This window comes from Symphodus melops (assembly GCF_947650265.1).
Source record: "Symphodus melops genome assembly, chromosome: 11".
NCBI lineage: Eukaryota > Metazoa > Chordata > Actinopteri > Labriformes > Labridae > Symphodus > Symphodus melops.
The window spans coordinates 9,603,592-9,616,893 of record NC_136701.1 but is presented as its reverse complement, the minus strand read 5'-3'; the positions used below and the strand labels follow the sequence as shown (position 1 = coordinate 9,616,893).

At 40.2% G+C, this 13,302-nt stretch overlaps 1 protein-coding gene across 2 annotated transcripts; it reads right to left on the bottom strand.

The window, feature by feature from the left end:
* Nucleotides 1–2,825: 2,825 nt before the first annotated feature.
* Nucleotides 2,826–11,950, bottom strand: cchcr1 (coiled-coil alpha-helical rod protein 1). 2 transcript variants are annotated; one of them, XM_079355654.1, is made up of 19 exons: nt 11,606–11,950; nt 11,001–11,298; nt 10,716–10,883; nt 10,471–10,588; nt 10,083–10,277; nt 9,648–9,811; nt 9,434–9,548; nt 9,124–9,234; nt 7,651–7,794; nt 7,438–7,548; nt 7,063–7,169; nt 6,832–6,944; nt 6,656–6,728; nt 6,001–6,119; nt 5,727–5,915; nt 4,196–4,297; nt 3,897–4,042; nt 3,707–3,815; nt 2,826–3,597 (listed from the first exon to the last, which is right to left on the bottom strand). In XM_079355654.1, the coding sequence occupies exons 1-19, from the start codon at nt 11,673–11,675 to the stop codon at nt 3,404–3,406; spliced, it is 2,646 nt and encodes an 881-aa protein (XP_079211780.1). In that variant the 5' UTR covers nt 11,676–11,950; the 3' UTR covers nt 2,826–3,403. The 2 variants fall into 2 exon arrangements, with proteins under 2 accessions (XP_079211780.1, XP_079211781.1); XM_079355655.1 differs by having other exon boundaries at nt 2,826–3,601; nt 11,606–11,949.
* Nucleotides 11,951–13,302: the final 1,352 nt, after the last annotated feature.

The following is a 13,302-nucleotide window of genomic DNA, read 5'->3' as shown; positions in this document are numbered from 1 at the left end:
GGATTGAGATTTCACAACTCCTCAGACATGTTTGACTTTGGCTATGGTCTGTTATAAATGCAGATATGCGGTTTGCAGAAACAGCAAAGATGAATCTATAATAAGAGGCTTGTGTCGATCTTTTGCAAAGAGCACCCATGCACCCCCAGGTATTTGTCGAAGTTAGTTTCCATGTTTTACCTCAAGCATATTTCATTCAAGGTTCAGGTTCAATATTAAGGCCAATAGTTATTTTTTTAAAATAAGCTAATAGCATAAAGGGACACTCTTTTTAAATGATCAGAAACAGTACTAAGGACTTGCAGGCTTGGGCATATATTCTATAAAAAGTGTGAGACTTGGTGTTGACACAGACAGCTGATGACAGGCAGGGACGATGACAGCAGATGTTCTGATTTGACACACTGCACTCTGACAGCACATCAGCCTCAGAACCACAGGGAAGAAGGAAATACACAAGTACACAACAGGACTTTAAAATCCATCAATATAAAAAGTGTTCAGTGAAGACAGCATTTCAGAACATTAAAGGTCAGGGCTAATATTTCGGAAAACCTTAAACCTACAGGTGTGTCTGTGTACCTGTAACCGTACATATAAGCTGCGAGCTGTTGAGATATTTTATTTGACTGTGCAGCATGTTTGATTATATTGTCTGAAGAACAGCAGGATGGGGTCATTTAGGAACATTTGATTTGATTTGATTTGATTTATCAGTAGAGTCGGAAACTTCAAGCTGATTCAAGTATAACGCAAGTATTGGCTTCAGAATCAAAGTTCGTATTCTGCTTTAGTTGTGCTTGGAGTCAGACAAGTGGAGGCAGAGTTTATTAACTTTCTTGCTCGTTTGGACCACTCATTTTACACAACATTAATTTTCACTGTTGATTGAAAACAAGCTTATTGATTGCTTTTTATAATATGTTTCACTTCATTTCTGGATTGCAATGCTGAACTAAATTATTCATTAGTTAGGGCTGCTGTGCAGATCTGACTTCACTGAAAAGCCAATGAAGATGCAGAAAAGCTTTTATTCAGGCTATGCTTTGTTTTCCACTGGAAATATGTTCCGTTGTTGTTTTTCACTTGTGTTAAAACAAAGTTAGTACCGTAAGATGGTTCTGTTACCAGTTATGCATTAAGGAAACAGAGCAGGACAGAAAAGAGCTCAGTGCCCTTCCACTTGGCAACTTTATAGGATGCAATTTTTTTCTACAACTTCCTTAAATTCCTACTTTTCAAAATCTGCCCATGTCAACTGTAAGTGCTATTTTTATAAAGTGGTGCCTCGAAGCAAAAACAACTTTACCACTAAGTGGTAGCACAGACAAACACAGAGACTGCTGATGCACATTAGTATGTCCAACTAGTCTAACTAGAGTTCTAAGCTGCCTCTGGAAGCAACACTAGCACGCGAGCTATGAACCAAGAGCTTCATGAATTAAGTTTCCATGGATGACCCGCTGCACACAATTTTCACATGAAGATGTGCAATGTTAAACATTACGTGTAAAGTCGACACCTGGACTCTAAAGCAATGAATACTTTTTTTTTTTCTATAACAAGGACAACTGTTCATTATCTGACAACCCAAACTATGTTTTTGGGTTTATTATTCATATGTTCTTTTTAGACTAGAATGTAAACCTCATCTCAACCCTCACTCTTATAAAGAAACAATCACGTCTGTTCTTCCTTCAATAATAATCAAATTAAAACAATGCCGTGGAAACAAAGTCTGAAAGGCTCCTGGAAATGTCCGCAATCTCATGTGACGCCCTCACCTTTGACAACAGCGCCCTCTGCTGGATTTGGGATGCACATGAGGACGCAGACTATCTCAAATTCAATTTCTGTCAGCAGGATCACGCGCACACTTTCTTATTACTACATTATGAAAAATGACGCGATATCAATAAAATCTTCATACCTCTTCTACTTGCTGTGATGAATTACCTCTCGAGCAGCGTGTCTCTTAAAAACATTTGTGATGCTCTCAGAGAAAAAAAAGAGAAGGAAGGTCTAGACTTGATTTGAGTTTTCTCCTCAGCTCTCCATTACAGTTCTACCTTGAGGCTCTGAACTCTTGCTAAATGTATTAGCACTCATGACAATTTGATAAATAGCACAATTATCTGGTTCATCATGATGTTTATCATCATCCATCCGAAGACTGCAGTTATTTTTGGACTGACTTCTCTATAAGAACTTCAAATAGAAAATATTGATTTCTTTCCAAATGAAAGCAAAAAGGTCTTCCCCTCTGTCCCGATGTGATATAAAGAGAAACCAATGGGACATATACCTGCTTCATCATAAAAACAAATGTCATGTAAGAATCTACTAACAGATTTGTTCCTTTAAATGGTTCATTGAAATTGGCTTTTGTTCTTAAAACAGAAAACCGTCAGTAAGAAGGAAATTAGGAGTCACATCAAAATATGAATCGTCATTTCTCAAAATACTTTTTAAAGCCACAGACTTTAAAACAATAATACTTTATTAGTTTGTAAGAGTAAGACACAAACTACTAGGATCAAAGTCAACAGATCGTTTCACTCGAAAGCACTGTCACCTTTAATTTAAAACATTTCTATTTGCATTCGATTTTTTATTATCACTGAAAGTCTTGTCAATGGTTGATATTGATTAAAGTCTGAAAAGAATAGTTCATGTGGGCCATTAATGGCCTCATAGTTAGGCCACACCCCATGTACAGCGGCTACACTACTACAAGCAGGCGGTTGGGTTCGACCTGTGGCCCTCTGTCCCTGATTTCCTACTCTGCCCACTTTCATCTCTAAATAAAGACAGAAGCCCCAAGATACATTTAAAATATATTTATATTTGAAGTCACATTATAAAATATATTTATATAGCCTATATTTTTTATATATAAATTTACATATATTTTATATTTGAAGTCACATAAAATATATTTTCACCAAGGTCTATTTTTCATAGAATTTTGTAATGATTTGACCATAAATCATGAATGGAGCTACATATTATTCAAGGATCCATTTCTAGAGGGAATCTTTAAAATAAGGGTCATAAGAGAAAGTGTTACACATATTTTCAATGTTAAGGAAAGTAAGACCACACAAGGACTGAAAAACACAGTCCGACAATCAAACTGTGATAGATGACTGAATAATAAAAATCTTTTTCCTTCCCCTCATGTCGAGAAGTGCTTTTGTAGAATTTGCCAATATTTGTTCAGCCCAAAACGTTGACTGGATGAAATACAATATTTTTCTGAATTCTCTTCAATTCAAGTCCTCTAGTAACACAGAAGATGTATTCAAATGGTTCATGTTTTCGTTGAATTCAAGCACACACTGGTTCTGTTCGGGAGCCATTCTTTTTCTTCCTGCGTGTTTCTTTGGCTCTGAACACATCATCACTGCCCACCTCTTGAACAAATTAAAGGTGTGCTCGCTGGCTCAAGTGACTCATCATCAGGTTTCAGCACTCCGACTGCTCGTAGACGGTCCCACGCTGTCACTCTGTCCCTCCTCCTCCTCCGCAGAGTCCTCAGAGCTGTTAACCACTGCAGCACTGAGACTACGGAGCTCCTCCAAAACAGACAGGAGCCTCGCTGACAGGAAGCAGACAAACCATTGTTAAGATCGATGTGGCTCTTTTTTGGGGGGGGGACTTGAAAACAAGTGTCTCATGCATGAAGAGTTAAGACACTACCTACCATCTGCATGCATGTCTGAAGGTTGTTCCTTTAGTGCTCGAGACTTTTGTACAGCTGTTGTGTGTCCTCTGGTATACTCCGATGTATGCTCACTCTCAGCTACAGAGACCTGGATCAGGTTATGTGACGTAATCATGAGGACAGGAACAACATTTTTATCACAGTTTTCTTCCGCTTTGCAAAGTCTTACCAGCAGAAGGTTTTTGTCTCGCAGGGTCTCCTTGGGTTGTTTATTCTGGACTTTCTTTTTGATATGTTCAAACTCATAGTGTTGGTTTTCTCTCATCTCATCCGGTTTCTTTCCTGCCACTTTTTCAAACTGGCGCAAAGTCATAACTGCAAGAGACAACACAGACGGATGGAATAACCACAGGGACACGCAGCTATATACTGCGTAAACAATCAGAATCATATTAGATCACAGATATGACTTCAGCCCCCTGTTTTAAGCTACTGCGGGCTGAGACAGCATGCTGCTAATCCTGCTACCTGCTTTGGTGTGCTCTCTTCTGGCAGTATTGACCTGATCCTCCATCTCTCTCAGCTTCTCAGCACAGTGCTCCTTGATCTCAGACACTCTCTCCTGCAGGACTGAAGGGGGAAAAAAACAAATGCATGCTTCTTCAGTACAGTAACTCACACAACAAGAAGCACATGCTCATGCTGTTTCTGGAGCTCAGCGGGCAGACTGGATTTTATTGCATCTGTGAGCAGAAATTCACAAGTAATCGTTTTGAAAGGTGCCATTCACATCAAACCCTGTGACTAGATCGCAAAACAGTAAAGCTAGAGGAATACATTAAGGACCTGGCAATTAAAGAATAAAAAAGTCAAACAATAAAGATGTAATGGGGGGGAGAAAAAAAAGTTATTAAAATCAACATATAAAGCTACTGTAACGTGTGACATGTAAAAGTGGGCGTGGCCATTTCTCCACAAAGCAGTGGATTTTTTTGCAAAACAAATGTTTGCAATGGATTCAGAATCCTAAAGAACCTCTCGTTTGACCGCTCACAAGCTACCAAAAACAAAGGTTAACAAGGTTCCATTTTTCACCAATACGTTTAAAGTACCAATAAGTTATTTTTGCAGGTACGCTGACTTTAAGCCGCTCTCACAGACTTATTTAAATGTTTTTATGTTATAAGACACCTTGATGAACACGTTTGTGAAGAAATCTACTGCAACCTCCCCTTACTATATGTACAGCAGAACAAACCAATACTATATAAGCATAATAATACTTCAAAGTTATGTATGGCAGCAGTTTTCTGTTAACAATAAAAAGCTGAAAAACAACTGTATTTTTAAACATCTAAGACCAAACAGCACATAAACACGCTGAGTGAACAGCTGATTACAAAAACAGAGCGGAGCTATCAGCAGCTTAAGAACCAGATATTTCCTCCTGGAATCAGTGTAACTTCAAAGAACACGAGTGCAGATGAATGTTAATAGTACACTGGAGCTGAAAGGAGTCAACTTAGTGTTAAATTAAATAAACAGTATTTAAAATGAACGAAATCATTTTAGAGTTTGTAGTGATTCAGTGCTCTGTGTTTTTCACTTTTTTGTTGATGCCCCCAAGAAGCCGAAACAGTTATTTGAGGGTAAGGTTCAAAATGTGCACAAACACAATATTGAGGTGCCAATGTGATCAATGAAAAAGAGCGACTTCACTATAGAGTACATAAACTGAATGTGCCTATCAACAGCTTTAAAACAGTCATTAGAAAATGTGTGGTTATATCATTAATGTGGATTTTAAGAAAGATATTTCCTAAATGTCCACTGAGGAAACCACATCAGTATTAGTAACCGTCTGTCTGACAGAGTACAGTCAAGGTGCTCTTGAGTGTGTCACTTAATCCCCCACTGCTCCAGCAAAGCTGTGGGGCAGGCAGGAGGTGGCCAGGTGTGAAATGTGTAGGACATTTCTGGAAAAGAGCGGGGCTGCTCAGCCGGCTTTCCCTGGATAAGTCAAGGTTGAAAAACACACACGCCACAGCTGCTGCCTCACCACGTCCGCTGCGCTCCTGCTGGCTGATCAGCTCGCAGCGCAGTTTCTCCACCTCGATTTCGCTTTCCTTCAGCTGGGCCCGGATCTCCAGCAAGTTCTGTTCAGCTTCCTCTCTACCTGCAACGGCCTGAAGGACCTCCGCGCAGCTCTGCTCCAGCTCCTGCTGCTGCTGCTGCACTACGCCTTCATCTGAGGAGGATGTTAAAAAAAGGAGAAATGAGTGATCATGAGATTATCTTCTCATGTCGAGGTGTTGAGAGAAACGCGTGCTCACGCTGTTCTTTCAGGTCAGTCAGTGCTTTCTCAATGAGCTCCGGGGTTCTTTTGAGTTCCCGAGTGAGTTGGTCTCTCTCCTCATAGGCCAAACGGAGCTCAGCGTGCAGGTTTGAGATGCTGGGGGGACACACAGAGACAAGATGGAGGTGTAAAAAAAAAAAAAGAAGAAGAAAAGAAGCAGGAAGAGGCTCAGGTGGCCTCACACATTTGGCCTGGTTGGACTCTTAAGTTTGAGTCCAACCTGTGGCTCCTTTCCTGCAAGTCCTCTGTCTCTCTCTTCCTCCAGTTTTAGACTCTATCCACTGTGCTGTCTCTTATATACAAAGGGACATAAACCCCAAAAATATCAAAAAAAACAACAACAACAACAGACTAAACATTCAGAAAGAAATGTTTAGAAGTAGACTCATAGCCACAGAAAACACTCACTGAACAACTGTACAACTCACAGGATTAGCACTGAAATGGTTATTTGATCATTTTAATTTAGCAACCAGTAAAATGTAAAACCTCTGAACAGCATACAAAAGAAAATAGATCCCTTACTTTTGTTTGTAATGGAATTACCAGGCAAACATGACTAACAGACTTCACTTCATGCAGGTCACTAGAGATTGATCGGGTGTACTTGTTATGTAAAAATGACCTCATACCTGTCAGCAGCCTGTTCTGCATGTTTACTGGCCTGCTGCACTTTCTGCAAAGCAACCCTCCTCATGAGCAAACCTGTCAAGACAAAAACATGACGATGTCCCTCTTTGAACCTGTCATGTGTGATCTAAAAGTGAGGCCCACGCAATCGTCACACTAACGGCCATGAAAACCACACCTTGGATTGTCTCCACTCGTCCTTTGGCAAAAGTTAGCCTCTGTGTTAAAGTGTTGAGCCTTGTTTGAGCCGCATCCACTTCTGCCACCTTGCTTTCAAATGCTAAAGTAAACCTGGGAAGCGGAAAAAAAAAAGTGTGAAAATGTCGAAGTTTCAACACAGAAGTGAAGAAAACATTTGCTTGGTAATGAATTCATCTTCTGATTTTGAATCTAGAGAATTTCATTTTACCTCTGCACCGCTTCAGAAATTGATTCAAGATCAGTTTCTGCTTTTTGATTCTGCGACTTCAGCTGAGAGTTTTCCTTCTGAAGCTGGGCCAAGTTCATTTTGAGTGTCTAAGAGAAAACAATCATTCCAAAAAATAAAAACAGTCTCATACACAAATCCACTGTGATTCTCAGTGCTAAGAATATCTTACTAGCCAGCTGCTGTTCATAACCTCAAGTACTACAGAGACCGAGTAAAGTTTCCATTGAGTCAGCATTGTGTGCAAGGGTACAAATGTACGCACATTTATCACTCTCCTATGCAGCCCCAAATTTATCTTACATCATCAAATATTAAGACACCCACGTAAATCACATCACTCGCTATGGTGCTAACCTCCTTTTCCACTCTTTCCAGGTCCAGCTCAGCTCTCTGGTTATCGAGACTGTGTTGGAGCACAGTGGACCGGTGCCGCTCCTGCTGGAGCTGCTGCTCCACGGCTCTGAGCTGAAACAGAGGCGAGGAGAGAAGCACACTTAGAGCATGCTCTCAAAGATAAAGAGCATGAGGATTGTGCTACAGCAGAACATCAGAGGACTGTCTTCATACGTTTGAAAGAAGTGCATTCTTCTCTCCTTTTAATTCAATGTCCTTCGAGCGAAGCTGGACACACAACTTGAACACTTTCTCTCTCCACAGCCGGAGAACTTGAAGGCTTTCGGATCCATTCTTCACAAGTGGTTCTGTCAAGGTCTATTGGAACACACACACACACACACACACACACACACACACACACACACACACACACACACACACACACACACACACACACACACACACACACACACACACACACACACACACACACACACACACACACACACACACACACACACACACACAGAATAATAATATAGTATATATCACATAGTACACTAGTACAGCCCTTTCAAATCATGAGTCCCCCATATTAAGCAGTTTTAAAAACAGTCTCTTCTGTTAAATGCATCACTGTGCTTCGATGTCTAACAAGAACTTCAGCTCCCAATCAGTCAACTCGTACAATTACTTCTCATGGAACGTCCATGTTTATGCAGGTTTACATTTATGAGAACACAGCAAAGACGTTCTCAAGCAGACAAAAAAATGCTTTATTTGACACCTTACGGGTCAGGCTGTAAATACAAAGCACCTCAGGTGAAGGGCTCAGCCAGTGAAATCAGCTTTTCCGTTTCATCATCAGGCTAAAAGCCCCAGGGTTTGCTTTGGAAAATGATCGGCATAATCATCCTCCATGGAGCGGATCAAGTTTCAGACCATCGAGATGAGATAGTCTGAAGCTATAACTTTATAGCCGTGTGCGTCAGAAGTGTCTGTTCTGTCGGCTGAAGAGATAAGATAGAATGTAAAAACTCACATTCATGTCAAATCCTTCAACGTAGAGCACCATATGGGACACTTCTTCTGGACATACATAACACAGGAAACGACTTCAGAGTACCATCTGAATCAGATCACAGACACTCAGGGTCAATGTTTGTCTGGATTTGACTGCAGCGTATTTACTAATTACTCAGCCTGGTGGGTCGAATTGAAAGGACTTTCAATAGCATTTTGGTGAAGTGGAGTTGTTGTTCTCTGATCGAAACCTGCTGTGACTCCACTTAGAGGTCTATGCATTTGTTGCAGACACTATTTAGATTTGAAGACTTAGATTGCAGTACAGCATAGCACTGTGACTCACTGATAAAACGGACGATTTCTGACTAATGGCTAAACGGATCAAATTCTATGAATTAAGTCAACATGCTGCAATAACAACGTTCTTCTCTAAAATAGATGGAACACAAGGCCTTTGTGATGGGGATGCATCTATCATAGAGCCTACTGTAGGTATTTATAAAAAAAACACAAAAAAAAAAAAACAAGATTTTTTAAAGAAAATCTTGTTCAAAGCCTCATGAGGAGGAAATCATTGTTTCAGCTTGCCAGCAGCAGAACAACTGCTTGTTTGTTTTCAGCACAGGTGGGTATCATCCACTGTGAACTAATAAAAAAAAAACTTTAAAAAAAACTGACCTTCTTAACCATTTTCTCTTCTTGTAGGGCCAGTATCTCGTTCACAGAGTTAAGCCTGACAGTCAAAAGCTCTGTGGTCTTCTGGAGAGCGGTTTTCTCTTTGTTCAGCCTCTGACAAAATGCAAAGCATAATAATAAATGTTAGCTAGATACGATATACGTGCATGATGATTCATAAATCTCGTTCTTATTTTCCCAAACAATTTACGCTTAAAACTACTGAAATAAAGATTTTTCTTAAGCTTCTTCCCCCAAAGCAATTACTTTACAGTAGGATGATTGTAATCAATACTGTTTATATGGTCCCCACCTCAACAGCGTCATTTAATCGTTCCTTCTCTCCTTTCTCTGGGGCGAGCTGGCCAATGTAATTTCTGAGGCTGTGCAGTGTTGCTGATTGTGTTTCAAAAGCTTGTCCCATTTGGCTGAAAAATAAACAACAACCTCGAAAAGAAAATCATGGAATGTGACTGCACACTGCTGTAAATGTGTGGCTGTTTTCATTTTGAGATTGAATATTGCACCTTAAATGTTCTTTCAGCCCGTCTCTCTCTGTTGATAACACCACCTGATTTTTTTTCAGCTCAAGCACCTCTGAGGTCATTGATTGAAGTTTGTCGTGTAGTTCTCTGCTGGCTTTGCTTGCTGCATCCAGCTCTGCACTGTGGTAAGCATTACACTGTTGAAGCTGGAAGTAATAAAGAGAGAGAAACAACGAAAGATTTGAAAAATACTCATTCAAACCTAAATCTAAATGATTTCCATTAAAAAGTTCTCCTTCCCATTGTTAGGAATGTCAGAAGTACAGATCATTTTCAGTGAAGGGCTGTGCTACATACTCCCTGTTTTACTAAATAACACTACAGCATAGCAATGGCCCATTAATATGGAGTTATTTGAATCAGTATGCAACATGTTTAAGATGCTTTGACATTCCTTTCAGAGGTTCTGCCACACACCTCGACCTTATGCTTCTTGCGCATTTCCTCCAGTTGTTCTGATAATTTAAGAGTCTGCTGTTTGGCTTCCTCCTCAGCTTGTAACCTGCCCATTTCAGCTTTCAGGACAAGCTCCCGGGAGTCCTCTCTTCTCCTCTCTAAAGCACTTCTCAGCCTTGCAATTTCCTCACCAGATTCTTCCTTCTGTCTTTCAAGCTGCAAAATAGAAAAATGTTAAACATGGAAGAATCCTCATAAATAAAAAGTCATTAATGTTAAACATACAGATGACTACAAGCACTTTTATAGATAACAAGGTTGTCCAATAACACCGGTAACGCCAGTAACTCCCAGCTGATCTGTCAACAACAGTGTCAAAATTAAATGTTTAGTCAGTAAACAGCCTTACCTGTGAGCTTATCTTCTCTTTCTGTGCGCTGCTTTCAATGAGTTCCTCCCTTATTTTACCCAGCACTGTATTAGTCTCATGTAGCTCTGTGCACAATGCTTCCAACTCTTGGCTCTGTCTGTCAAACAAAGGTTATGCCACGTTCAAAATGATTCATCTAAGTGATTCATGAAGTTTTCTGTAAAGAATGTCAGACCAAATTGTAAAAAGACTTGATTGCATAATGACATAAGCATTTCTCCCACCTGTTCACTTCGTTGTCCCTGTCCCTCATTTCTTCCCTTTGTCTCTCCGCAGTCTCCTTCAATGCCTCCAGCTGGCCCTTCAACCGCTCAGTTTCAGCCTTGTGCTTCTCCACCTCCAGATACCAGTCTGACTCCCATCTAGACCACTGCTCGCCTTTTTCTGGACACCTGCATAACGGGAGAGTAGTTAGTCAAGTACCTAATGTTACTATCCAAGTGACAGTCAGTGTAAAATATATACATTAAAAATATCTGTATTTGACCATAAAAAATATAGCTGGATACCTTGCCCGAAGGTCAGATGGGTGATCCACAGCAATCCCTACTCCTCTGATTTTTCTCTGTGTCATTTTGATCCTCTGATTTTCCCTCTTGAGCTCCAAGATTTCCTGTTGGGCCTGGGATATAGCGAGCCATGGGTTGGCAGGGCTAGACTTCTCCTCTGATGATGCTGTTGTTGCACCTTGGTTTATCCAAGAAATGGAAGTCGATGGGTCTTGGATCTTCGTGCTGAGGTTTGCTCCTGCAGGCTGGACTCTCGATGTAAAATGGGACGGGGGTATCAGCTCTTTTTGGATACCTCCTAAGTAAATAAAACAATGCGTGTTTGTGAGCATGCGTTAGCTAGCCTTGCTTCGTGTTCTCATATGTTAATATGTTTATACGGTTTCCTAAGTAGCTTATCAAAGTGAGTTTTTTCTTAAGCAAAACTCTTCTTGTTGTTAATAGCAAGGTAACCCATGACCATAAGCTGATACAGAAGTGTCAAGAAATAATCATTTTTAAGTCTAATGAAGTTAGGCTAATGTTAGCTGGCTAAGATCAAACTCTATATTTGGTTACGAGCACATGTCAGCGGAACTGTAATGTAGCTAGAAAAAGAAACTTACTTGAAAGTGCTGATGACGTGAAGTCATTGGGAACTATGAGCCTTTCTTTCCCCAAATTGTGTCCGTCCATGTTCAACAAATATCACAGGAAACTAAAGAGGCAAATGCTCCGTGGTTGTTTAACGTTTATTCTCCCGCGAGTCGCGTCAAACGTCGTTGCTAAGTTACGGGCTACAACGGGTAACGTGCAAGACCTTTACGCTTTCGCAAAACTTCCGACCCCCTTTAATGCCCAAACAACGAGTGAGTCAAACATGGGAGTACTAAAAGTAACCGTTTATAAATAAATATGTACTTATTTTTGACTTAAATTGGATGAAATGGTTTGTCGAGAACAACCCTCGCGGTGCATCACGGGTAAGAGGAAGGAACGGAGGAAGGTAAATATGACTGAAAGTTATGCCCTGATTTTTGTATTGCAGGATGTTCTTACGCCAGCCCATGTGGTCTTTAATTGTTTCGTCTTTCTCGATAATCCTGTAGTGGCTCTAGTTACATAACAGTTAATCTAACTGGGAAAGTTAAAGTAGGGTACAAGACCCGGGTGAAAGCGTTCCTGGCAGTCTAAACTCAGGGTCTATTACATACCTATTTCATTCATGATAGAGTTCTGATTGGGGGAGAGTTAATTAAGCAGTAGGCATAAAGTCCATATAAAGAGCATGTATGGTAACCACTAATTGAACGTTTGAATGATAAGTGGTGAAGAAATGGTTATGTAACTAACCATATCATGGTTGAGGTGCTCCTTTAAATATATTATAGAGATGTAAATTATCTATAAACGTTATGTATATGAATAATTGAGTATGTGCATTTGCATATTTTGACAGACTTCTAAACCATTACCTTCCTCCATCTGCTGTAAGGCACATATGCAATACATCTGTCCTGTATATCTATAAACTGCAAACATGTATAGCCTTGCTTGGTTTCGGAATGGCAATTGCAGTATTCACAATTTAATATGTTCAATGAGGCTAAATCCACTGTATTTTCATTTGTCCTATTTCCTCCGTATCATCAGCAACATTTTTTTAGCACCTACAGTATGTATTTAGAATCTTCTCTCTTGGCATGACCCACTTTCCCCCGGGTTTCATTAAAGTTTTATTTAATTTAATTAACTTTTCAAGGAAATAAGAGATATTTTACATACAGTTTCACACATGTAAGTGTGACAACATGAGACACATACATTGAATAGGTTGTGTTAGGATAACATTGGAACTGCTTTGCATTATTTGGGCAGTTTGGTAAAGACCCCTTCAGCCCTCAACACACACTGCAGCAGGTCCCGAAGAACAAAGCACAGGAAGAGAGGGATCGGAAGGGACTGCGGGGAATAGAGAATAGAGAAAATAGAGACAATACTGACCCTTATTAGAAAGAGGGCAGAATTAAGATGCAGCTCTGTTTCTTTGAAGAATACTTGAGAGCTATTCAAGGTGGAAGTTCACTGCCAAGTTTTTGAAAACTATTAAACAAAGAACATTTGGAAAAAGGCTGGTGGAAGATTGACGGAGGATGTGTGAATTGTGGTTAAAAATTACACTCGGCTATTCCTTGGGGATTCCGAGGATGTCCCAGGTCTCATGTGATATGTAATCCTTTCAGTTCTCCTCTGCCCCAGGGTCTCTTCCCAGTTTGATGTGCCCGGAAGGAATCAGATGCCCAAACCAGTGCAGAACACGGCA